This window comes from Bufo gargarizans, chromosome 1 (genome assembly GCF_014858855.1).
Source record: "Bufo gargarizans isolate SCDJY-AF-19 chromosome 1, ASM1485885v1, whole genome shotgun sequence".
Taxonomy (NCBI): domain Eukaryota; kingdom Metazoa; phylum Chordata; class Amphibia; order Anura; family Bufonidae; genus Bufo; species Bufo gargarizans.
The window spans coordinates 759511643-759539440 of NC_058080.1; the positions used below are offsets into that span (position 1 = coordinate 759511643).

General features: G+C 44.7%; 1 protein-coding gene across 1 annotated transcript; it reads right to left on the reverse strand.

Annotated features, from left to right (window-relative positions):
• Positions 1-724: 724 nt before the first annotated feature.
• On the reverse strand, positions 725-27614 carry LOC122938291 (gastrula zinc finger protein XlCGF17.1-like). Its single transcript, XM_044293700.1, has 2 exons — positions 27580-27614; positions 725-2237 (listed from the first exon to the last, which is right to left on the reverse strand). The coding sequence occupies exons 1-2, from the start codon at positions 27611-27613 to the stop codon at positions 1177-1179; spliced, it is 1095 nt and encodes a 364-aa protein (XP_044149635.1). The 5' UTR covers position 27614; the 3' UTR covers positions 725-1176.
• Positions 27615-27798: the final 184 nt, after the last annotated feature.

The following is a 27798-nucleotide window of genomic DNA, read 5'->3' on the forward strand; positions in this document are numbered from 1 at the left end:
GAGGCAAGGAGGGGGTGTGAGAGATGCTAAACGTCCAGTCTGTGTGGTATGATGTGATCCAGGAGAGGGCCAGGTCAGTGATGCCAAGAGATGAGAGAGTTTGCAACAAAAGGGAGTGGTCGACAGTGTCAAAGACAGAGGACAGGTCAAGGAGAAGGAGTACAGAGTAATGTTTTTTGGTTTTGGCTGTTAGTAGATCATTGGTGACTTTGGTAAGGGCAGTCTAAGTCGAGAGGTGGGGTCGGAAGCCAGATTGTAGCTGGTCAAAGAGGGAGCAGCAGGAGAGGTGAGAGGACAGTTCCGAATGGACATGTTGTTCAAGTAGCTTCAATAAGAAGTGACATCAAATCAGCTTCGATCCTGTGTGACTTGTCCGATGTTCCTTAAGTTCTGCTTTAGATCAGGGTGGATAAAAATCTATGATTTTTTTTAAAAAATTGAAAAAATCAGATTTTTTTTATTTAAATCTGATTATTTTTATATAAAATGCTTTTTGAGTAAAATATATTACCATCCAAAGGTTATTTTATTATGAAATAAAGATTACTTTTTTAATTATGTAGAATAAGGCTGTATATGTTGAATTTTTTGTTAAATTCCATTAATCCATTCACAATGTCATGCTCTTCCAGAGGTTTTTGTAAGATTACTGGGTAGTTTCTCTGCCTACAAGATATTATCACAGATGCTTGGTTTAATTTTGGAGTTCTCAAAACTGAATTTATAACATGAAAAGAGTTGAGAAAAAGATCTTAATCCTGACCTTAATCGTGATTTAAAATCGGTTTGATTTAAATCAAATCCACCCTGCTTTAGATATAAAACATTTCCCACATTCGGAGCACGAAAATAGCTTCTCTCGTGTGTGAGACTTCTCTCATGTATAGCCAGATTTGACTTATCTGTAAAACTTTTCCCACATTCTGAACATGAATAGGGCTTCTCTCCTGTGTGAATTCTCTCATGCGTAACAAGATTTGATTTTTGTTTAAAACATTTCCCACATTCTGAACAGGAGTATGTTTTCTCTGTTGTGTGATGTTTCTCGTGTGTAACAAGATGAGATTTATTTGTAAAGCACTTCCTACATTCTGAGCAAGAGTATGGCTTTTCCATTGTGTGAATTCTCTCATGACTAACAAGACTGCATTTATGTGTAAAAGATTTTTCACATTCTCAACATGAATACGTTTTTTTTCCTGTGTGACTTCTCTCATGTGTACGAAGATTTGATTTCACTGTAAAGCCCTTCCCACATTCTGAACAAGAATATGGCTTCTCTCCTGTGTGAATTCTATCATGAATAACAAGACTTGGTTTATCTATAAAGCATTTTCCACATTCTGAACATGAATATGGTTTCTCACATGTGTGACTTCTCTCATGTCTATGGAGATTTGATTTCTCTATGAAGCACTTCCCACAATCTGGACATGAATACAGCTTTTCTCCTGTGTGAATTTTCTCATGTGTAACAAGATTTGATTTCTCTGTAAAGCGCTTCCCACATACTGAACATGAATACGGCTTCTCACCTGTGTGAACTCTCTCATGTTTAACAAGATCTGATTTTTGTGCAAAACATTTCCCACATTCTGAACATGAATATGGTTTTTCTCCCGTGTGAATTTTTTTATGTCTAAGAAGATTTGATTTCACTGTAAAACACTTATCACATTCTGAACATGAATATGGCTTCTCTACTGTGTGAATTCTCTCCTGGGCAACAAGGTCTGATGTTTGTGTAAAACTTTTCCCATATTGTGTAGATGAATGTGGTTTCTCTCTTGTGTGACTTTTCTCATGAATAAAAAGACTTGGTTTATCCATAAAGTATTTTCCACATTCTGAACATGAATACGTTTTTTTTCCTATGTGACTTCTCTCATGTCTAAGAAGATTTGACGTCTCTGTAAAGCACTTCCCACATTCTGAACATGAATATGGTTTCTCACGTCTGTGAATTCTTCTGTATGTAGAAATGCCTGAGATTTCTGAAAACTCTTTACCACACTGGAACCTTTTACCCCCTTCTAAACCTGTACTTGTGGTAACAATCAGTGATCGGTCAGGAGAAGGTTCCTCATGATTAGGGGGATTATATAACAGATCTGTACTGTGAAGTCCTAAATGTACATTGACATTTTCTTCTGAAGAGCGCTGCATGATATCTTCATCTTCTGCTTTATAAATTTGTGATAACATGATGTTCTCATCAGAATTCTTACTGGGATTTTCTGTTAAGATAAAAAAAAAAACATTTTTTTTCCAAACCGCAGAGAAAACATATAACATTCCTTTTAGGCTGGAATTAGATCCAGCAGTAACTCCAGGTTGAAAAAACTACAAATATAATTTCAGCCTTATAAAGCTTTCTATACACTGACAAAGTTCAGGATTCTGATCAGTCCCCACATTCCTCAACACAAACTGCTTTATTGACTAGATCTCTTAGGTGGATTCACAAAAAAAACTAATTCATAATGCCCACCTAGAGCTTAATTGTCAAGCACTTTTCAGTGCACCTCCTCCACTGCTGCTGAACTTTCACACATGCTCAGCAGAATCTGCATTTTCCCTGGTTCCGGACTGAGATCCTCCATTTTCAAGCAGCCATTTCAGTTGGAATTGCAGCTTCTAATTCCATCTACTGCTTATTTTCCTGCAGCCTGTACTGAGCATGTGTCAGATATCAGCAGCAAATTCCCAGTGGGCTGTGTTGTCTGGAACTTAAGTGAGTTGCCAGTTCTGGTGGCCCCTGTAATTTATATGATTTGCTGCCTGTGGTAGGCCCTTTAATCTTTATGACTTACCATTGCCATGTCACTCCATGACATCTTTTCTCCTCTACAGTCCTGACACAGGGGCCAACATCAGGATGTTCTGTGTGGTTGGCGCTAACATTACAGACTGGTTGCTAGTTAGCCCCGCCCATCTTTTCTTAACTGTGTCCAGTTAATGCTTCATTTGGTGGTTGAAAGAATTGCAATTTTTGTCCCGTCTCACCTCCCAAAAAATCTAATTATGTTTTAAAAGTATTTACTGGTAATGTTGAACGGAAATACATAAATATGCAAATGGATAAAACAAAAAAATTAAATAAAGAAAGCAAATAAAGGAATTATCTGTAAAACAATGATAGGGGCTGTGTCCTCCCACCCCTCGGCCAACTAGGGATATAGGTAAAAGAGAGAGCGAAGAGAGAAAAAGAAGAAAATAAACACCACCCCCTCTTACCGTCATGGGGACAAAATGTAGGGGACGTAGCACAATTCATCCATAGATTCCATATCTTAGAGAACTGTTTTCTAGTATCTGAGAGGGTCACTTTTCATAATTTGGCTAATTCTCTGGATAACTTCTAAGATGGATAAATAGGGGGTCTCTATCTGGAAGCAACATGTATGCACGCGACCATCAAAATATATAGTTAAAATGTATACGTTGCATTAGTATATAAGACCTAATAGGTAGATAGGAGCTGACAGAGGGACATATATGAACAACCTCAAACAATTCTTTCTGAATACTGGCCCAAAATTGGTGAACTATCGGATAGGTCTATCATATGTGAAGGGTATTACCTGTCTTTTGGCATCCCCTAAAACAGGGATGCTCAACCTTCGGCCCTTCAGCTGTTGTAAAACTACAACTCCCACCATGCCCTGCTGTAGGCCGATAGCTGTATACTGTTCAGGCATGCTGGGAGTTGTAGTTTTTCCAACAGCTGAAAGGCCGCAGGTTGAGCATGCCTGTCCTAAAACATAAAGAAGAGAATGACTGATATATAATATGCAATCTGGAAGGTACCAATTGCACCCTATGAAGTACCATCAGCATTGTTTCCATCACCGTCACCTGCCAACCTCCATTGCTGATCACCGTACAACATTCATTCCATTGTTCCAGAGTAAGAGTGTCCCAGAAATAAGATAATAATGCACTTAGTAAAGTAGATGCAAGCATTATATATGGACAAATTCCTCACTCTGATATGATAATTTAGCCAATAGATTTTGATTAAAACACATCTGAGCCCACCTACCAAGCGCCAAGGTGGTCTCAGGTCAGGCGGGTCCTACGTTAAACCTACCTAAGCCATTGGGCTTCTATGTTCAGGAGCGCAGATGCCGCACATATGGTGTGCTGCTCCTAGTCACCTCCATGTGCATCAAGCAACCAATGGGAGGAGGAGCAAGCACACCCCTGTGTACCACCTAATCAAGTGTCCCCAAAATCCGATTCCCATCAATACATAAAAGTATCAGAAAGAGTGGAATTGACCATGGAATAAATGAAAGAAAGGGATCCTTTTTCTACTGTTCTATACTGACAAAACCTCTCAAAGGAGGTTTTTTAATCTGGAAACCTTTTAAATGGAAAACCTGATTGACTCTGAATAGTTCAGTGGGTGGGGGAGAAAAGCCAGAAAGAAAATAGTCCCTGGACGTGAGTTTTGAGTTTAGCAGGAAATCTCCAACCTGGTGTAGTTTGGCATGCTTCCACCAAAGAAAGATAATCCAGGTGGAAAAAGGCGTTTCCGGAATATAGGGAGCATCGGTGATGTTGTACCCTGTATTTTATATTTGAAATGGACTGTCTGCCATAGCTGAAGCATAAAGAAACAGACTTTCACAGAAGGGTCCATATCCGCTAGGGGAATGTCTGGGGCCCAAATCAAAGTGAGGGGACTCACTGGTGCTAGGAGATCAGACTCTAAAAGCACCCATTGTGGGGGATTAGAAGTTGCAGGTGTTGTCACCAGTTGAGATAACCAAGCTGCTATAATACCTGTAGAGGTGAGGCACAGAGAATCCTCCTACTTTTTTATGGAGGTGCATAATTGATCTGGAGATCCAGGGGTGATTGTATGCCCATTTAAAACAGAAAATCTCATTTTGAAGGAGCTTCAGTGCAGATCCCGAAACAGGTACCAGAAGGTTTCTAAAATAACGTAGGATACAATGCAGTGTAACCATCTTCACAGTATGGATTCTGCCCAACCAAGCAGAAAATTCCAGGAAATCAATTATTGACATAATTTTGGGATACGGCGGACATAGTTCCATTTAAAAATGGAATCAAGAGATTTAGGTATATTTACCCCCAAATATGGTAAGTAATCATCTTAAGTTTTGAATCCAAAATTAACAGCGATTAACTCTTTGGCTTGGCTTGTTACAGTGTAAAACTTCAGATTTAGAAGTTTTAATATGTAGTCCTGACATATGACCAAAAACGGTGAGCCTATCTAATAAGTTGGGTAACGTGGTCACTGGATTAGGAACGGTAAACATGTCATCCGCAAAAAGATTAACTTCATGCGAACGCTCGTTAGCGATTATCTGTAATACATTAGACTTCGTATTAGCCCACTGGATAACGTTACATATTTTCCTCACATTGTCAGGGGCTTCTCTACCAGGGATGAATTCCACCTGGTCAGCGTGTATTAAAAAGGGGAGGAAACGATTTAGGCGGGAGGCCAATATGGAGGTGAAGATTTTCAAATCAATATTAACCACTTCAACCCCCCTAGCTGAAACCCCTTAATGACCAGGCCACTTTTTACAATTCTGCACTACACTACTTTCACCGTTTATTGCTCGGTCATGCAACTTACCACCCAAATTAATTTTACCTCCTTTTCTTCTCACTAATAGAGCTTTCATTTGGTGGTATTTCATTGCTGCTGACATTTTTACATTTTTTGTTATTAATCGAAATTTAACGATTTTTTTGCAAAAAAATTACGATTTTCACTTTCAGTTATAAAATTTTGCAAAAAAAACGACATCCATATATAAATTTTTCGCTAAATTTATTGTTCTACATGCCTTTGATAAAAAAAAAATGTTTGGGTAAAAAAAATAATGGTTTGGGTAAAAGTTATAGCGTTTACAAACTATGGTACAAAAATGTTAATTTCCGCTTTTTGAAACAGCTCTGACTTTCTGAGCACCTGTCATGTTTCCTGAGGTTCTACAATGCCCAGACAGTACAAACACCCCACAAATGACCCCATTTCGAAAAGTAGACACCCTAAGGTATTCACTGATGGGCATAGTGAGTTCATAGAACTTTTTATTTTGTGTCACAAGTTAGCGGAAAATGATGATTTATTTTTTTCTTTTATTTTTTTCTTACAAAGTCTCATATTCCACTAACTTGTGACAAAAAATTAAAAATTCTAGGAACTCGCCATGCCCCTCACGGAATACCCTGAGGTGTCTTCTTTCCAAAATGGGGTCACTTGTGGGGTAGTTATGCTGCCCTGGCATTTTAGGGGCCCATATGCGTGAGAAGTAGTTTGAAATCAAAATCTGTAAAAAATGACCGGTGAAATCCGAAAGGTGCTCTTTGGAATGTGTGCCCCTTTGCCCACCTAGGCTGCAAAAAAGTGTCACACATCTGGTATCGCCGTACTCAGGAGAAGTTGGGGAATGTGTTTTGGGGTGTCATTTTACATATACCCATGCTGGGTGAGATAAATATCTTGGTCAAATGCCAACTTTGTATACAAAAATGGGAAATGTCTTTTGCCAAGATATTTCTCTCACCCAGCATGGGTATATGTAAAATGACACCCCAAAACACATTCCCCAACTTCTCCTGAGTACGGCGATACCACATGTGTGACACTTTTTTGCAGCCTAGATGCGCAAAGCGGCCCAAATTCCTTTTAGGAGGGCATTTTCAGACATTTGGATCCCCGACTTCTTCTCACGCTTTCGGGCCCCTAAAATGCCAGGGCAGTATAAATACCCCACATGTGACCCCATTTTGGAAAGAAGACACCCCAAGGTATTTTTGGCACAAGTTAGTGGAAATAGTTTTTTTTTGTATTTTCTCACAAAGTCTCCCTTTTCGCTAACTTGGGACAAAAATTTAAATCTTTCATGGACTCAATATGCCCCTCACGGAATACCTTGGGGTGTCTTCTTTCCGAAATGGGGTCACATGTGGGGTATTTATACTGCCCTGGCATTTTAGGGGCCCTAAAGCGTGAGAAGAAGTCTGGAATACAAATGTCTAAAATTTTTTACGCATTTGGATTCCGTGAGGGGTATGGTGAGTTCATGTGAGATTTTATTTTTTGACACAAGTTAGTGGAATATGAGACTTTGTAAGAAAAAATAAATAAATAAAAAATATTTCCGCTAACTTGGGCCAAAAAAATGTCTGAATGGAGCCTTACAGGGGGGTGATCAATGACAGGGGGGTGATCACCCATATAGACTCCCTGATCACCCCCCCTGTCATTGATCACCCCCCTGTAAGGCTCCATTCAGACGTCTGTATGATTTTTACGGATCCACGGATACATGGATCGGGTCCGCAAAACACATACGGACGTCTGAATGGAGCCTTACAGGGGGGTGATCAATGACAGGGGGTGATCAGGGAGTCTATATGGGGTGATAACCCCCCTGTCATTGATCACCCCCCTGTAAGGCTCCATTCAGACGTCCGTATGTGTTTTGCGGATACGATCCATGTATCCGTGGATCCGTAAAAATCATACGGACGTCTGAATGGAGCCTTACAGGGGGGTGATCAATGACAGGGGGAGATCAGGGAGTGTATATGAGGTGATCACCCCCCTGTAAGGCTCCATTCAGACGTCCGTATGTGTTTTGCGGATCCGATCCATGTATCCGTGGATCCGTAAAAATCATAAGGACGTCTGAATGGAGCCTTACAGGGGGGGTGATCAATGACAGGGGGGTGATCAATGACAGGGGGTGATCAGGGAGTGTATATGAGGTGATCACCCCCTGTCACTGATCACCCCCCTGTAAGGCTCCATTCAGACGTCCGTATGATTTTTACGGATCCACGGATACATGGATCGGATCCGCAAAACACATACGGACGTCTGAATGGAGCCTTACAGGGGGGTGATTAATGACAGGGGGGTGATCATGGAGTCTATATGGGGTGATAACCCCCCTGTAAGGCTCCATTCAGACGTCCGTATGTGTTTTGCGGATACGATCCATGTATCCGTGGATCCGTAAAAATCATACGGACGTCTGAATGGAGCCTTACAGGGGGGTGATCAATGACAGGGGGAGATCAGGGAATGTATATGAGGTGATCACCCCCCTGTAAGGCTCCATTCAGACGTCCGTATGTGTTTTGCGGATACGATCCATGTATCCGTGGATCCGTAAAAATCATACGGACGCCTGATTGGAGCCTTACAGGGGGGTGATCACCCCCTGTCATTGATCACCCCCCTGTAAGGCTTCATTCAGACGTCCGTATGATTTTTACGGATCCACGGATACATGGATCGGATCCGCAAAACACATACGGACGTCTGAATGGAGCCTTACAGGTGGGTGATCACCTCATATACACTCCCTGATCACCCCCTGTCATTGATCACCCCCCTGTCATTGATCAGGGAGTGTATATGAGGTGATCACCCCTTGTCATTGATCACCCCCCTGTAAGGCTCCATTCAGACGTCCGTATGTGTTTTGCGGATCCGATCCATGTATCCGTGGATCCGTAAAAATCATACGGACGTCTGAATGGAGCCTTACAGGGGGGGGATCAATGACAGGGGGGTGATCAGGGAGTCTATATGGGGTGATCAGTGGCTCATAAGGGGTTAATAAGTGACAGGGGGGGTGTAGTGTAGTGGTATTTGGTGCTACTTTACTGAGCTACCTGTGTCCTCTGGTGGTCGATGCAAGCAAAAGGGACCACCAGAGGACCAGGTAGCAGGTATATTAGACGCTGTTATCAAAACAGTGTCTAATATACCTGTTAGGGGTTAAAAAAATCGCATCTCCAGCCTGCCAGCGAACGATCGCCGCTGGCAGGCTGGAGATCCACTCGCTTACCCTCCGTTCCTGTGAACGCGCGCGCCTGTGTGCGCGCGTTCACAGGAAATCTCGGCTATCGCGGGAGGACGCGTATTTGCGTCCACCCAGAAGAGCAGGGCCACCGCCAGGACACAATTAAGGAGTAACCCAGCCTCCTACAAGGGGTTAAGGCAGGATTGTTAATCAGGGGGTAGCGGCATGACGTAGCGATGTAGCTACGTGGTCGTGCCGCACTACCGCTTGGGCACCGCCCCCCCCCCTCCTCTACCCGCCTTCCTTCCCTCGCATCGGCATCGCTCCTCCGGCGAAAACGCTGAAGCTCTGAAGTACTGTGGACCCGACATGGATGGGCCCCCGAAGCGCGTCCTGAGCAATTGATTTGTAACTGCCCCTGTGCCTACTCACCTGCTCCCCTCCCCTTTGCGTTCGGTCGGCCCGCAGGCCGGGCTGGAGAATGGCGTGCTGAATCTGCGAGCTATCTGGGAGGCTATTGGCAGGCTTCAGAGATGTGGAGACTGGGCGCCCGGACATAGCTGGAGCAGGACTGAGTGAGCGCGGCGTGCTGGGAATTGCAGCACATGGACGTCACCACGATACTCAGAGCGGCATCAGCAGGGAATCGGGCTGCACAAGCCACCATACCTGGATCTCTCAAGCGGCCGCAGCAGTGTACCAGGGGAAGTTGCTACTTGCTGTGACCGCAAGTCTGCTTCTGGCCGGCTGGCTGAAGATTGGTGAGATAGCGCTCAGTTATGGCTACCGCTAATTTATTATTACTAACATTTATAATATACTAACAGCTTGACTGAAAAACCTTACCCTATGTGGGTTGATACAAGTGGAAAAAAAAAGAGGGTAGGTGGTTTATTGCGGGCCATGGACATTATACCAGCCGACTTGGAAAATAGCGGCCTATCCCACTGGCATGGCGACACAATAACACTGTTAACTTTCCCGGGTGGAACACTGGTCGAAATATGAATGTGCGGGCCACTAGGTCAACCGAGTGAGAGGCGCTGCGGACCGTGGGGATCTCCCATACTTCACCGTCTGCTCTCTATATATATGTGTAGTGTACGGGAGAGTAATACCCCGTCACTACTGAAGGGTCACTTGGGTATTGTCGTTCCCCCTGTATTTAAGGGGAGGTTGGTATAGAACATCTTGTCAATGTACTGATATATATTTTCCTGTTACTGTGAAACGTGCATGTGCAGGCCGGCTAGGGTGTTATTCCAGCTCTGAGTCACTAGAGGGAGCTAGGGAGCCCTAGTTTATATAAGGCCCAGTCAGGAAGTAGTAAGCAGTCAGACAGTGGGAAAAGGAGTCAGAGATGATCCTGTGTCTGAGTAAAGTCAAGGCTATGGGCCTGTGAGAGGAGCGCAGGCCTGAAGCCTGCCGACTAGGAGAGGATAGAGAAAGCCCTGTAACCGGATTCCAGTTCTGAGGAGAAGGTTCCCCTCCTGAGTCCGTATTCATAGAAGCAAGAAGGGCATAGTTAAACAGCCTGAAGACACAGAATACAACCGAGGCCAATCTGATAAAGCAAGAGGTACTCAAGATAACAGAGGAGGTACTAGATAAGGACAGCTTCAAGGATACGCCAGATATAGGGCATTAGACCTTGGAGAATAAGTCACATGTTTCAGGACCAGTCAGGAATAGTGTGCAAGCCGCCTGTACTGCATCTCCTGTAATTAACACTCTGTAAAGAACATTGCTACAACCGGCCAGTCTGTACTTCTAAGAACCACCTGTATTCATATGTAAAACCAACTGTCTTTCACGGAACGACGCTTCCAACTGCGTCCATGTATGATTATCACTGATATTCAGTAAAGTTCCAGTTTTTGGTTGGCTATCCTGTGCTTGCTTCATTCTTCTACAATACCATACACGGCGTGTCACCGTTTAATTGACACTGGCGTCACGAACTTTTAATCACCTGCCTGTTCCAGTATTTGCCCCGATTTGAAGACGACAGTGGATCCCAGGTTAGTGGGTAATCTGCACTACAAAGCCCAGCATACACTACTGACCCCCTGGGACACTGCATCGCTCTTTTTGGCGTCACGAACAGGATACGCATACTTCTGAAGTGCAGAGAAGTGTGAACTGTGTGCTTTAACTATTCCACCACCGTATTGCGAGGACTGTAACCTTTATTTCTAAAATCTGTGGATTACAATTGTGCCTGGGAGGAATCAGAGACGCTGTACTGTGTTGCGCTACCCCCAGAGAGAAAATCGTATTTATGGACTGTGATTTATTGGACTTTTCATCAACCTGCTTGCTGTCATTGAATTGTAGCATCAGGACATCTAAAATGGCCGCCGACGCCATGAGGCTTTTTACTGCGCCATCAAGATGTACAGAGGCGCGAATATTTGGCGCCTTTACCCTCCAAGAAGAAGGAGGAGATTGTCCTGGAGCGCCACCCACCTTGAGAAGGGAGGATGCGGCTGACTTCCCTGAAGAGTTACGCCTGGGAGGCGGGCCTCAGATGGAGGTAGACCGGCCCAGTGTGTGGGAGGAGCCAGTGTCGTCTCTGCACCCAGTGAGAGAAGAGATGGCGTGTGCTGAGGAGCTTGAAGTGGAGACCACGTGTGAGTGGGGCGCCACTCCACCGGACTATCCCGAGTTGGGGCCATGGGACCCTCTAGCCTGGACGGCCACCCCCTGGGGACAAGCCATGGATTTGAGTATAACTCGTCCTCAGTCCCCACCGATCCGTCGCCGGCACGCGCAATGGCCGACCATCATGGCCGAATTGAAAGCCGCTGTGGCCAAGAAAAACACCAGCCGGAAAAAGAGGTTCGAGGAAATGGCCAAGTCCATCCAAGGGGACTCCTTTCCGGGTAAGCCCCAGCTAGAAAGGCGCCGCGGGATCGTGGTGTCCTTTGATAAAGAAAAAGGATACGGGTTCATCCAGGAGTTGGGAACTGGCCGGGACTTTTATGTGAACCGGCGGTCGGTGAAGCGGCACTACCTCCCGGAGCATCTCCATAATTTGACCATGGGAGAAATAGTGGAGTATACCCCCGCCGAAAGCTTACGGGGCCCCTACGCTACCGCAGTCACTCGCCCGAAGGCGCCGGCTGAGACCTGGGACCTAAAGCAAGAGGAGATAGACCCGAGTGAGGCAAAGGAAGTGAGAGTTGAATCAGCCCGAACCACCCACCTGCATAGCCAGGTTTATCTAAGCCCCGATGTCTTCTGGGAGCCCATCGTTTTGCAGGGGCTGGAGGAACGATATCCCCCTCCTGAGGCGGTGAGGCGAGAAGAGGAGAGAGAGCGGCTAGATAGCTGCCAGCGGGCAGAAGAATGCGCTGAGGCCCGACGTCTAGCAGCGGCTGCCACCGGTACCCCAGAGACCACTGTCACCGGACCTCCGGTAGCCCCGATGACCTGCACCAAGGCTGACATAGAGGCTCTACGCAAAAGAGTGTACTGGGTAGAGGACCTCGGGTACGCAGGATGCGTGCAATGTATCCCGTTTCCCAGGACGGATGCCGAGATGGAGGCAATGAAGGACAAGCCTCCCCCTTTAAAGATCGTCAGAGGGGATGGTTTCCAGATATGGCCGGCTAGGCCGGAACAGTTGCTGCAAGTTCCGTTCATCGACTCTTCATCAGAGGAAGAATATGACACTCGCCTGTGAGTAGGCCTTTCTTCATGTATGTCTCCCTAATGGCCGTTTTGTCCCTCCAGTTGGCAGAGCTGGTGTAGCTCGCTGCCAGTTATACACGGCCGGTGGCATTCTAACCGAATGATAGTGCCACTGTGAACCACAGCTCCCAGCCTGCCCATGTTGTTTGTGAGACACCCGGCCTGCTGCTAAAATCCCGGTTGTGCCTTTAGTTTTGCACCATTTTACCCCTTTTTACCCCCATTTCAGGTTGAAAAGACATTTTTATGTCAGCACTATTTTAAAGGGTAAACAGGACTTGCCAGGATAACATGGCCCTGGTATTGTCAGAGTCCTGTATTGTCATTTTATATATGTGCTGCTGACAGTATTTAATAACCGGTTTTTATTCACGTCTATGTGCCCAGAGAAGGACTTCCTATGTGCAAGCCTCTGAGAGGTTGATTTTACTATGGACTTATTTATTGTCATGGACTATCCTGGTTCTTTAAACATCACGCTGTGCCAGGTCAGCGCCCCCGTTCCACTCACTATCCTGAGAAGAAGAGAACGACGCCCCTTGTCACCGCACTTCACCTTTGCCAATTGGGTCTGATAAGAGTGTAAATGACATATATGTATGCAAGCATGTGTCTTTCTCTATTTCAGGTCATGATTCCAGTTGGGCGGGCCCTGATGGAGTACGAGGTCGTACTCAGCTTAAAGCAGCGGGGTATGTAGTGTACGGGAGAGTAATACCCCGTCACTACAGAAGGGTCACTTGGGTATTGTCGTTCCCCCTGTATTTAAGGGGAGGTTGGTATAGAACATCTTGTCAATGTACTGATATATATTTTCCTGTTACTGTGAAACGTGCATGTGCAGGCCGGCTAGGGTGTTATTCCAGCTCTGAGTCACTAGAGGGAGCTAGGGAGCCCTAGTTTATATAAGGCCCAGTCAGGAAGTAGTAAGCAGTCAGACAGTGGGAAAAGGAGTCAGAGATGATCCTGTGTCTGAGTAAAGTCAAGGCTATGGGCCTGTGAGAGGAGCGCAGGCCTGAAGCCTGCCGACTAGGAGAGGATAGAGAAAGCCCTGTAACCGGATTCCAGTTCTGAGGAGAAGGTTCCCCTCCTGAGTCCGTATTCATAGAAGCAAGAAGGGCATAGTTAAACAGCCTGAAGACACAGAATACAACCGAGGCCAATCTGATAAAGCAAGAGGTACTCAAGATAACAGAGGAGGTACTAGATAAGGACAGCTTCAAGGATACGCCAGATATAGGGCATTAGACCTTGGAGAATAAGTCACATGTTTCAGGACCAGTCAGGAATAGTGTGCAAGCCGCCTGTACTGCATCTCCTGTAATTAACACTCTGTAAAGAACATTGCTATAACCGGCCAGTCTGTACTTCTAAGAACCACCTGTATTCATATGTAAAACCAACTGTCTTTCACGGAACGACGCTTCCAACTGCGTCCATGTATGATTATCACTGATATTCAGTAAAGTTCCAGTTTTTGGTTGGCTATCCTGTGCTTGCTTCATTCTTCTACAATACCATACACGGCGTGTCACCGTTTAATTGACACTGGCGACACGAACTTTTAATCACCTGCCTGTTCCAGTATTTGCCCCGATTTGAAGACGACAGTGGATCCCAGGTTAGTGGGTAATCTGCACTACAAAGCCCAGCATACACTACTGACCCCCTGGGACACTGCATATGTACTGATCGTAGAAATTAACCTAACACTAAAGATTTATATCCCTAGGTGATCGTTGTTTTTTGCACCCCTACCCCAGGTGAAGGTATAGGCTCGTAACCTTGACTGGTTGGGCCCTGTTCACTCCTGACCGAAAGGCTGAAGACCGGTGAGATTGCGTCCGCCTACGGGCGAGATTAACATTCTACCAGTGCACCATTTACCAACTCTCTGTGGCAGCAACCCCAGATTATTAGGGTCAACAGAATGTAAGGGGGGCTATGGGCAGCTCACCGACCACAGGCCCAGGGCGCTGATCTGGAGACAGAACATTACCCCCTAGCACCGTCTGGGCTATATACTGGACGAAAGCAAATGTTGGGGCCCCTGGCGCAATAAGGGGGAAGGTGTCGTATGGTGTAGGGGACTCAACATTTTTGCTTTCCACCCCCCCAAATCTATTGCTTTGCTGGACTACGTGGTGGCACGACTCGTATTACTACGGGGATGGTGGTGCAGACGACCGCTACTAGTACCCGCAACAATTGTCTATATGGGACATCTAGGAGAATATCCAATTTCAGATACTATTATATAAATATATAAAACTATATACAAGAATATCGGTATACGTTGAATGAGGGGCTGAATGTTTTGATGTTCTGGGTTTCCAGCTTGGCCGGGGGAAGTGGCAAGTTTAAAGTCTATACTTATACACATATTGGTCTCCCGGGAAAACTGGAAAAACCATTAGGGGATTGACATATAACCCCACTAACCCACTAACTAACTGACTGAAATTTGTTGTACCCGCCGCATTGTAAATAAGCTAATAAGCTGCATGACTAGGGGGGACCGGTATACTGGGCTGAGTCAATGTGAGGTAGTATATCCTGGGGAGGTCTTGCAATCCTCACTATTTTTCGGGTCTCTATTACATTATTATTAGCAGGATTAAGTAGTAGACAACATGCCGGCTAAATACATCAGTAAGAAATCAGTGGGTACAGGATCACCCAAGGACGGGGGTGGAAGTAGCCCACAGGCCAGAATGGAAAAATACCTGAAATCGTCTTATTATTTATCTTCCCAACTACAATGGTGTATTAATGTGGGGGACGGTATGCTGATATCCTACCTCACTAAACAACAGAAGTGCCCTATATTGAATGTATTTAGCACATTAGAGACTGGACTTTTAGGTCGCAGTGAAAATACCTGCCCTATAAGTTCAATGTTACAGAAAGTATGGAATAAGACCAAAACCATTCTGCGGGTAACATATGCCCAGGATTTTACCTCTCTTAAAATAATTTGTCGCTTTAAACGATAATAACTATTGGACCCGAAGAGGAATTACATTTGCACTTTCGGTAAATTAAAACCTATAGGGGAAATATTTCACGAGACACCTATCACGGCTTTATGCCATTATAGATATGCTCAACTTAAACATGCATGTGCATACATGCGAAGTAAAATTTCTCAAACACCCGCCACGCAGGCACTATTAGGCTTTTGTTATACTTCTTATGGGAAAAAAGTCAGGGTTTCACAAATGTATGTTCGATTTAGAAAAGAATTAAGCAATGTCCTTAAATTCAAGAGTGTTGGTAAATGGGAAGCGGATCTAGGGGTAGGGAACCCACTACAGTGGCGAGAGGTATATCAATATATTAAAAAAGGCTTCTTTCTCCCGTCACCACCGGTTGACACAATTTAAAATAGTACATTGTTTATTCCTTACGCCGGGCCTTCTCTCCAAAATGTATGGAGAAAAAGAAAAAGTACTTTGCTGCCTGAAATGTAAATACCCCGCAGCCGGATATGTCTACATGTTGTGGAACTGCCCGGCTATAAAAACCTTTTGGCAAGGTATACTTCAGAGCATGGATTTAGAAGCTGAGAATAGCCCCCCGTTAACCAGTGAATTTGCCATACTCGGGATAATCACTCCGGAGTTTAAATCTAAAGTAGCTTAAAATGTTCAGAGAGGTTGGTTGAGGGGACTCTTGGTGGCTAAGGTATTAATTTTGAGGCATTGAATGATGGATAGGGCCCCCACATTACCTGAATGGGAAAGACAAATTTACAGAGTAAAAGAATTTGAGCATATTAAATGCAAGGGGGAGAAAGAGCGGGCGTGGTGAGGGGTTATTGGAGTGGAACAGAGAATGCAACCCCAGGAGGAAGTACCCTCGTACATACAGGGAAAATGGCACGCCTTATTGCGCGCCACGTGATAGCAGGGAATAACTAGATGTGGGAGTCGCCCGCCGCACCCCCTATTGGTACCTTGTAAGGCCTCTGGTATTTTCTCCTCACAATGCTTGTGGAGCAAATGCAGTTTAATGTATTCTGACAACCCCACGATTCTCAGGTTGTCTCCTCTGGACTTATTTTCAAGGCCATCTAGCTTGTCCTTTAACACAGAGTTATCCAACTGTAGCTGTCTTATATGGGCATAGGTGTCTCCCGACTCAGACTCCAGCATATTCACTCAATGTTATAACTCCTCCAATCTCCCAGCCTGAGTCACTACCTCCATCTGTAGTAACTGCAGTGAGGCTGAAATGGTGGTTGTGAGGGTTTACTTGATATCAGGGGCAAGTTTTATTGCTATCTCAATAGCCAGTTGCATAGTCTCTCATAATGCCCGCTGGGCCCGAGTCCACCCACTCCTGGTCCTCCTCTCGTAGTAAAGGAGAGTTGCCAGCATGCGTCACTTCCTTTAACATTAGCTGCTTCCAACACCTTGGCTGAAGACCACGATCTTATCTCCTGGTTGTACTGGTCTGCACCTGCTACTCCGGAGCAGGTACCTCTCCATCCATTGACCCGCTGTGTCAGGCTTCTGCCAGTAATCAGCTGCTATGTTTTGCAGTGTATGTAAACTGGTGTGGAGCATGAGCCAGTAACGTATACTTGTCATAGAAGTATCGAGGACAAGAGGAGTGGGTAAAGTGTGATTCCTGAACGTTGAGGCGGTCATATTGTAAGAAGGCTTTTTGCCTCTTAGGAGGAGAGTTGAACCTCCTAACATTATGAAAGAAAATCTTTAACATGCCAAGAGGGAAATAAAAGTACTCATGTAATCAGTAATAGGAGTGGAACATCAATCCTAATAAACAAAAACAGTATAAACATAGATACAAACACAATCAGGAGCCACGTATCGGACAGAACATGCTAATATCGTGCCCTGAAACGCCCTAGGCATGGGAAGATCATGGAATCCAGATCCGTGTCATGAGAAATATATTATAAAAAAGAAAAGAAAAAAAACAACAACACACTGCTCTGTATAAAGATTGGAGTATTGGATAGTTTGGCATGGAAAGGTGGGAAAAGCTATATATAAGGAAAAGAAAAAATATAAAATAAAAAGAAAGAAGGCTGTGGTGGGTCCCGCACCTCATTTGGGAACAGCAGTATCCCAAATAGGGGAAACCATCAGAAAGTAAACAAGAGCGGGATGGCAAGAAACCACCACAGCCCCCCAAAAGTATAAAGTCACCAGCCCAACCCTAGAAATAGTAACTTGCTGTAGTAAGAAGAAACCAGCTCCATGGAACGGTCTGAAAGTCCTTGATAGCTGAAAAATAGTCAGACCAGAAAATACATCAAAGAGTAAATGTAGTAAACCCCAAATGTCCATCTAACATTACCGGATCAGGCACCAATTCCGCGCCCATCACATCCCAGCGTCACCCTGCCTTGTAAGTGGAGTGCACCAGTAAAATAAATTCCTGGTACAAAAAAAAAAAAAGGAATAGCTTGATAAAACAAAATACTCATGGAAAGAAGGAGCAAGTTTGCGCTTCTGGCAATACCGCTAGTAAAGGCACTACCAAAAGGATTATCGGCAGGACAGAGTAAGCCGGTTGCCAAAGAGAAAAGCCAATAATGACCAAAACCATCCCAGCAGTCAGTAGGGAGCACCATCAGAACAAAGTAAAATAGAAAAAATGGAAGCCTCAGAAGTAAAGAGCCTCAAAGATCATGAGATAGACAGCAGAAACATACCGTTTCATCAAGCCAAGTCCTCTGTGGTAGGGGTTCAACTATAAGATCTCCATTAGGCTCACTCTGGGGATTCTAGAAGGGCAGGAATATTCTTTTTTCAAAACCTGCCACGATCTGGCCGGTCTCTGCAGCAGTGGAGCAGGATCAACTGGTGGTTCAAAAGAGACTCTTTCCTGTTGCAGAATCTCATAGCCTTCCATAAGATCCTTGATCATGAAGTGATGGTTTCCAATCTACACACCACATGGAAAGGGAAGTCTCATTGATAGCGGATTTGAGCTCGTTGCAGACCCATAGCAACAGGACTCATTGCTCTATGACGTTCTAGGGTAGCAGGAGCCAGGTCTGCGAACAGTTGTACAGATGGAGCCACACCGGGGAGAGGTTGCAAATTTCGAGCCGCTGGTAAGAGTTGATCCTTCCTTTCAGGGTAGTGTAGCCAAAGCACAATATCCCGAGGAACATTAAGATTTCTAGTATGACCAAGTACTCTATGCACGCGATCCATTCTGAACATATTAGGGTCTGCCTGGTGCAATAGAGCTTGAAAGAGGCTAAAAACTGTGGGTTGCAATGCCATAATAAATTCAGGCTTACCCCTAATCCTAATGTTAGCTCTCCGGTTATGATTTCTCAAGTCCTCCCATTTATACTCAAGGGCTTCCAGGCGATAAACATGATCATGCAGGCGAGACTTATCTTCTTCCATGGCATCTGCCACTTCATTCATCCTATCCTCTAGATCAGATACTCAGGTACCCAATTCCTGCATTTGCTTGGTAAAGTTCCCAACAGCCTTGGATAACTCTGAAGTGAAAATCATTTTAATATTAGCATATAGTTTAGTAGGGTCAAATGCTGGTGCGTGGGACTCTATAGCTGGGTCAGGCTCAGATGGTATCAAAGAACTCGAACTCCCGCTGGGAGTCTGGTTGTTCCATTTCAGGTGGTTGAGGTCTACGGAAAAGCTTAGGTAGAGTTTGCCATGAAGGAGACTTCTCCTTGAGTTTCTTCTTTACGACTTTGTAGGCTACGTAATAGAAACAATTACACAATTAAGCCAGACTGGTTGACAAAAAGGGCCCGATGCCGCAGAAGGGTTAGGCTCTATAATACACAATGGATAGGAGGCTGTCAAAGGAAAAACATTCCAAGTAGACCACTGAGCTGATATATGTTATATGAGCATTAGATGGCAGCAGTTCCCAGTAAGGGAAAGGAGCAGTGTACTTGTGACTCTAGATCAGGAGTACACAACCTTTTTTGGTCTCGGGGCTGCATTGTCACATTGCACTATTTCAAGGGGCCACAAAAAAAAAAAAAACAGTTAATCAGCGCTTGGTTGCATCAGCCTATTACACAGGCTACTGCAAAGTGACTGGGGAGGAATGATCGCTACCACAGTCATTCCTCCCTCATTCACTTCTATCGATTATCGGTAGCCGATTCCTGATTACACGGGTGGATGTGCCGATGATAATTGTACATCTTTCATCCTGATAAAATAGGCAAATCAGTCGACAAATGAGTGATTCCTTGTTTCTCAGCTGATCAGCAGCTGATTATACCATCAGATATCAGGAATGAGCGCTCTTATGAACACTTGTTCCCAGTAATTGTCCCGTGTAACAGGGGCTTAGAGATTTTCTGGTAAAAAATTATTTTTAACACGTTCCTGCAGCATGGGCCTGAAACAGAAGATGCATACTTTCCTGCTCCCGGCTCTGTTTACATCCGGCTGGTTATGGGCATAGTCACTTGTACCTCTCCAGCCAATGACTGGCTTCAGCAGCGTGTCACCGCTAAAGTCAGTCATTTGCTGGAGAGGTGCTCCGAGACCGGAGGATGGAGACAGCAAGAGCAGCATAGAGCAGGAAAGTAGGAATCTTCTGTGTCAGGGAGCATGCTGCAGGAACTAAGTAAAAATCATTTTAACTAGGAAACTCCTTTAAAGGGTTTCTGTCACCTGAAAAACCAGAAAAATGTGTATTAAGCTGGCTGACTTTAGCGATGTGTTAATGTCAGCTGAACATAACTACAGAAGAAAGAAGAAAAGGCATGTGAACCCTTTGGAATGATTAAATTGTTTTTTTTTGCACAAATTGGTCATAAAATGTGATCTGATCTTCATCTAAGTCACAACAATAGACAATCACAGTCTGCTTAACTAATAACACACAAAGAATTAAATGTTACCATGTTTTTATTGAACACACCATGTAAACATTCACAGCGCAGGTGGAAAAAGTATGTGAACCCCTAGACTAATGACATCTCCAAGAGCTAATTGGAGTGAGGTGTCAGCCAACTGGAGTCCAATAAATGAGATGAGATTGGAGGTGTTGGTTACAGCTGCCCTGCCCTATAAAAAACACACCAGTTCTGGGTTTGCTTTTCACAAGAAGCATTGCCTAATGTGAATGATGCCTTGCGCAAAAGAGCTCTCAGAAGACCTACGATTAAGAATTGTTGACTTGCATAAAGCTGGAAAGGGTTATAAAAGTATTTCCAAAAGCCTTGCTGTTCATCAGTCCACGGTAAGACAAATGGTCTATAAATAGAGAAAGTTCAGCACTGCTGCTACTCTCCCTAGGAGTGGCCGTCCTGTAAAGATGACTGCAGGAGCATAGCGCAGACTGCTCAATGAGGTGAGGAAGAATCCTAGAGTGTCAGCTAAAGACTAACAAAAGTGTCTGGCATATGCCAACATCCCTGTTAGCGAATCTACAATACGTAAAACACTAAACAAGAATGGATTTCATGGGAGGATACCACAGAGGAAGCCACTGCTGTCCAAAAAAAACATTGCTGCACGTTGACAGTTTGCACAAGAGCACATGGATGTTCCACAGCAGTACTGGCAAAATATTCTGCGGACAGATGAAACCAAAGTTGAGTTGTTTGGAAGAAACACACAACACTATGTGTGGAGAAAATGAGGCACAGCACACCAACATCAAAACCTCATCCCAACTGTGAAGTATGGTGGTGGAGGCATCATGGTTTAGGGCTGCTTTGCTGCGTCAGGGCCTGGACGGATTGCTATCATCGAAGGAAAAATAAATTCCCAAGTTTATCAAGACATTTTGCAGGAGAACTTAAGGCCATCTGTCCACCAGCTGAAGCTCAACAGAAGATGGGTGTTGCAACAGGACAACGACCCAAAGCATAGAAGTAAATTAACAACAGAATGGCTTAAACAGAAGAAAATACGCCTTCTGGAGTGGCCCAGTCAGAGTCCTGTCCTCAACCCGATTGAGATGCTGTGGCAGGACCTCAAGAAAGCCATTCACACCAGACATCCCAAGAATATTGCTGAACTGAAACAGTTCTGTAAAGAGGAATGGTCAAGAATTACTCCTGACCGTTGTGCAGGAAACGTTTGGTTGAAGTTATTGCTGCCAAAGGAGGTTCAACCAGTTATTAAATCCAAGGGTTCACATACTTTTTCCACCTGCACTTTGAATGTTTAACCCCTTAAGGACTCAGCCCTATTTCACCTTAAGGACTTGGCCATTTTTTTCAAATCTGACCAGTGTCACTTTAAGTGCTCATAACTTTAAAACGCTTTGACTTACCCAGGCCGTTCTGAGAATGTTTTTTCGTCACATATTGTACTTCATGACACTGCTAAAATTGGGTCAAAAAAGTTAATTTTTTTCCATAAAAAAACTACAATATTTACAAAAAAAAAATCGAAAAATTTGAAAATTTTCAGTTTCTCTACTTCTGTAATACATAGTAATACCCCCAAAAATTCTGATGGCTTTACATTACCCATATGTGTACTTCATGTTTGTAGCATTTTGGGAATTATATTTTATTTTTTGGGGATGTTACAAGGCTTAGAAGTTTAGAAGCAAATTTTGAAATTTTTCGGAAATCTTCAAAATCTTCAGGTTTGAAGTCATATTGTGAGGCTTAGATAATAGAAACCTCCCAAAAATGACCCCATTCTAGAAACTACACCCCTCAAGGTATTCAAAACAGTTTTTTCAAACTTTATTAACCCTTTAAGTCTTCCACAAGAGTTAATGGCAGATGGAGAAACAATTTAGAAATTTCTATTTTTTTGGAAAATTTTCCAATATAATAAATTTTTTCCAGGAGTAAAACAAGGGTTAACTGCCAAACAAAACTCAATATGGGTTGCCCTGATTCTGTAGTTTGCAAAAACACCCCATATGTGGTCGTAAACTACTGTTTGGCCAAACTTGAGCACATAGAAGAAGGGGAACACCATATGGGTTTTGGAAGGCAGATTTTGCAGGACTAGTTTTGTTTATACCATGTCCCATTTAAAGCCCCCTGTTGCACCCCTAGAATAGAAATTTCAAAAAAGTGACTCCATCTAAGAAAGTACACCCCTCAAGGTATTCAAAACTGGGTTTACAAACTTTGTTAACCCTTTAGGTGTTCCACAAGAGTTAATGGCAGATGGAGAAACAATTTCGAAATTTCTATTTCTTGGAAAATGTTCCATTTTAACCCTTACTTTATTACTGGAAAAAATGGGTTAACAGCCAAACAAAACTCAAAATGGGTTGCCCTGATTCTGTAGTTTGCAGAAACACCCCATATGTGGTCGTAAACCACTATTAGGCTAAACGGCAGGACATAGAAGAAGGGGAACGTCATACGGTTTTTGGAAGGCAGATTTTGCTGGACTGGTTTATTTACACCATGTACCCTTTCAAGCCCCCTGCTGCACCCCTAAAGTAGAAACTCCATAAAAGTGACCCCATCTAGGAAACTACGGGATAAGGTGGTTGTTGTTTTGGGACCATTTTAGGGGTAAATATGATTTTTGGTTGCTCTATATTAGTCTTTTTTGAGGCAATGTAACAAAAAATGAAAATTCAAAAATAGTTTCTACATTCGCTATTTAGTTTTGTGGAACACCTAAAGGGTTAACATAGTTTGTAAAGTAACTTTTGAATACCTTGAGGGGTGTAGTTTCTTAGATAGGGTCACTTTTTGGGAGTTTCTAGTCTAGGCTACATCAGGGGGGGGCTTCTAATGGGACATGGTGTAAAAAATAAATAAAAAAAACTGTCCATCAAAATCTGCCTTCCAGAAACCGTATGGAGTTCCCTTCGTTCTATGCCCTGCCGTGCGGCTATATAGCCATTTACGACCACATATGGGGTGTTTCTGCAAACTACAGAATCGGGGCAATAAATATTTAGTTTTGTTTGGCTGTTAACCCTTGCTTTATTACCGGAAAAAAGGATTCAAATGGAAATTTTGCCCAAAAATGGGTGTTTTGGCACCGTTTTTATTTTATATTTTTAACACCGTTAATCCGAGGCGTTTGGTCAAAAATTATTTTTATAGCGACGACTTTTACGCACGCGACGATGCCCAATATGTATGGCTCTCAGACTTTGGAGACACTAAGCAGGCATCCTAAAACTGCGGCCCTCCAGATGTTGTAAAACTACAATTCCCACCATGCCCTGCTGATGGCTGTAGGTTGTCTGGGCATGCTGGGAGTTATAGTTTTACAACATCTGGAGGGCCGCAGTTTGAGGATGCCTGCACTAAAACGAATATTTTTTGGGGAAAAAAAATTGTTTCCGTGTCTCCAAAGTCTGAGAGCCATAGTTTTTTATGTTCTCTAGTGGACTGTTGGGGATTATAAAAATTTAGTACTCCATGGAAGTGTGATACTCCCTGAAGCAATCGATAACGCAGAGGCCCGGATGATCGGGGCACGTGTCGCACTTGAGTGGTGGTGTCCTTCCGTATCCCCCTCCTGTGACACACTCTGCACCTTTTTTGGGTTCGTCCCTTCTTTCCAGTATGGGGGACCACACCTGGAAAGTGTTGGCCAGGGACGATCCGGGCGCCTCCAGTTCCCGAGGTACTCCGGCCTGCTCTTTCCCGGTCCGAAAAGATCAGGGCCTTGAGGACTGCCTCAAAGAATTGGAGGAATGTCCCTGTGCTGCCAGCGCTTCGGGATAGTACAAAAGAGTTGTACATGGCAACCTGTACCAAGTAGACCGCAACTTTTTTGTACCATGCCCGGGTTTTGCGCATGGCGTTATATGGCTTGAGGACTTGATCAGAGAGATCAACTCCTCCCATATACCGATTGTAGTCGACGATACAATCGGGCTTGAGGACCGTTGCCAGCGGTACCTCGCACAGAGACGGGGGTGGTGCTGTTACCGTGGATTGTGGACAGCATAAGGACATCCCTCCTGTCCTTATACCTGACCAGCAACAGGTTTCCACTGGTAAGGGCACGGGTCTCACCCCTGGGGATAGGTACCTGGAGGGGGTAGGCAGGGAGGCCGCGTTGATTTTTCCGCACAGTCCCACAAACGAACGTGGATCTGGCGGCAAGGGACCTGAACAAGGGAATGCTGGTATAAAAGTTATCCACGTACAAGTGGTAACCGCTATCCAGCAGTGGGTACATAAGGTCCCACACAAGTTTCCAGCTAACACCCAGAGTTGGGGGACATTCTGGGGGTTGAATACGGGAATCTCGCCCCTCGTACACACGAAATTTGTAAGTGTACCCTGAGGTACTCTCACAAATTTTGTATAGCTTCACGCCATACCTCGCCCGCTTTGTGGGAATATATTGGCGGAAACTGAGTCTCCCCTTGAACGCAACGAGAGACTCATCAACCGCGACCTCCCTTCCAGGTACGTAGGCCTCCATGAATTTGGCCCCAAAGTGATCGATGACCGGCCGTATCTTATACAGACGGTCATAGGCAGGATCACCTCGGGGTGGACATGCTGCATTATCGGAATAATGCAGACATTTCTGGATGGCCTCAAACCGGGGACGTGTCATGACCATACTGTACAGTGGGGTCTGGTATAGGACGTCCCCATTCCAGTATTGCCTGACACTGGGTTTTTTACTAGACCCATATGCAGCACGAGGCCCCAAAATGTCCTCATCTCGGCTGCACTGACCGGCGTCCAGCCACCGGGTCTAGCCAAAAATGAGCCTGGGTTTTGAGCGACGAACTGGGCGTACAGATTCGTCTGCTCCACCATCAGATTCACCAGTGGGTTACTGAAAAAAAAACTAAAATAGTCTATTTCAGTAAACCCCACTGTGGGAATCTGGATTCCAGGATTGCCAGCAAAATCCGGAATCTCAGGCTCAAAGTCCACTGGGGGACACCAACTAAGTTCATCGGCAGGGGGCTCCGGTGGGCTTATTTGGTGGGCCGGGAAACCAGTACGAACCCCAGGGCGGCTCGTACTAGGGTGGGCCACAGGATCCCTAGCATGTGGGGCCCCTGGCTCCGCCTGGCGGCGTCTCCGCCGCCTTGGTGGCTTATCGTCATCCGATGATGATGAGGAGGATGCGGATGACAAAAGGAACAATCTGCTGTGTTTCTGCCCAGCAGGATGGGGGGCGAAAACCATGGCATCTGGAGGCCGCATGCGGCCCACAGGTTGTGCACCCTCTGCTCTAGATGCAACTCAGGAGAAGCAAGACGGCAACATAGAAGAAAAAAGATGGCCAAGAAAAACAAAAGGCCAACTGAAACAAGCTGAATCCGAGTCAGTAGCTATGAGGGCTCGTTTTCCTTCCTTATTCTCTTATTAGCGGAGGGTGATTTCGGGCGTTGGGAAAGGAGAATGTCCAAATACTGGTCCAGCAGTACTGTTGTGCTAATAGCTACTCCCAGTAGTGTAGATAGGCTTCAGGTGTCCACTGTGGTAGGAATCCCCCACTATATTAATTCCTTGAGAGGAATAGTTTACAAAATGTGTTTTTTAGGGGTGTTTTGTTTAGACTTTAGCTCCTCAACACCTGCGCAAATCTGAAATGGTGCCTGAAAAATGTCCTACAAAATAATGACCCCTAAAATCTACAAGGTGCTCCTTCAATTCTGAGATTAGTATTGGACTCAAGTAGAACTCTAGGGTCACATATGGGATATTTCTACAATCTGCAGAATCAGGGTAATAAATATGGGGTTTTAGTTTTATTTTATCACCTGCTTTGTTCAAAAAAATTGATGTGGCTTCTGCTACTTGAAGACTGGCGGGAAGTCAGCAGAAAGAGTCCTCCTAGTGGGAGGCATCTGCTCAGCAAAATCGGTGGCAATGAAGCTGGGTAATGAGCATATCGTAGTAATCCAATAATTTAGCCTCTTTCAGTATCAGAAAAACATTCCCCCGTTCAACTTCTATAGCGAGGGTCTAAAAGCAGTAGTCATCATTTTGCTGGATGATGACAATACACTTGAGAGTATGTCAGCAACCAAGCAAACAGCTTTCATGTTCTGAGCTGCATTGAGATGGTTGGTCACGGCCAGTGTCATCGTCATTATCATCATCATCATCATCATCATCAGCCTCATCCCCTAGCTGTCCTTGGGAAAACTCCATTTCCCCCTGCACCAGCAACTTCTCCTAAACATCCTCCCCACCAGTCGTAGCTCCTCATCCTCCACCTTCCTTCTCCATGCAACTTCATCCATGTGGGTCCTCACCAGCTACAGGGCGGTGATCAAGAGGTGTAAGCTGTTCTACTTTCAACATCTCTTGTGGAATCAGTATGAGCTTTTGCTCCAATATCAAGATCAGGGATGACCTAGTTGATCTCACATCTGGCAGTAGCTTGGAGAGGCCGGAGAACTCGACACATGTCCCTGATAAGTTGCAATTGCCTAAGCTCACAGTAACACATGCGTCCTGCTGCGGTGGTCTGGTGCATGATGTCATCATTAAGCAGTCTACACGAATATCGCAGTGCTAATACGACACCTATTTACTATCTGTCAGGTGAATAAAGCCCTATGATTATGTTTAACTTCTAAGGCAAATGCAGGGTCCTAACATGATGTTAAAGGAGCCTGTAGATTTGCGTAGCTCCTCTATTACATGCACACACGTGTACACACTGCACATGACGGCTCTTACCTTGTGATATAAGAGGCTGGTGCTCCTCCATTACATGTCAATGCACACACGTGTATACACTGCACATGACGGCTCTTACCTTGTGATATAAGAGGCTGGTGCTCCTCCATTACATGTCACTGCACACACGTGTACACACTGCACATGACGGGTCTTACCCTGTGATATGAGAGGCTGGTGCTCCTCCATTACATGTCACTGCACACACGTGTATACACTGCACATGACGGCTCTTACCCTGTGATATAAGAGGCTGGTGCTCCTCCATTACATGTCACTGCACACACGTGTATACACTGCACATGACGGGTCTTACCTTGTGATATAAGAGGCTGGTGCTCCTCCATTACATGTCACTGCACACACGTGTATACACTGCACATGACGGCTCTTACCGTGTGATATAAGAGGCTGGTGCTCCTCCATTACATGTCACTGCACACACGTGTATACACTGCACATGACGGCTCTTACCTTGTGATATAAGAGGCTGGTGTTCCTCCATCATGGCCTCCTTGTACAGATCCTTGTGGCCTTCTATATACTCCCACTCCTCCATGGAGAAATAGACAGTGACATCCTGACACCTTATAGGAACCTGACAACACAATGACACCGTCATCACCCAGACCCTCCAGTGCTTTTACTGGAGAATTTCCCAGCATTCCCAGCAGTGTCACCTCTCCAGTCAGC

Excerpts from the sequence above, each read along its gene's own strand:
- LOC122938291 (XM_044293700.1), bottom strand. The coding sequence starts at position 27,613 with ATGATGGAGGAACACCAGCCTCTTATATCACAAG. Across the intron at positions 2,238-27,579 it reads CCAGCCTCTTATATCACAAG|AAAATCCCAGTAAGAATTCT; the intron begins GTAAGAGCCGTC and ends TTATCTTAACAG.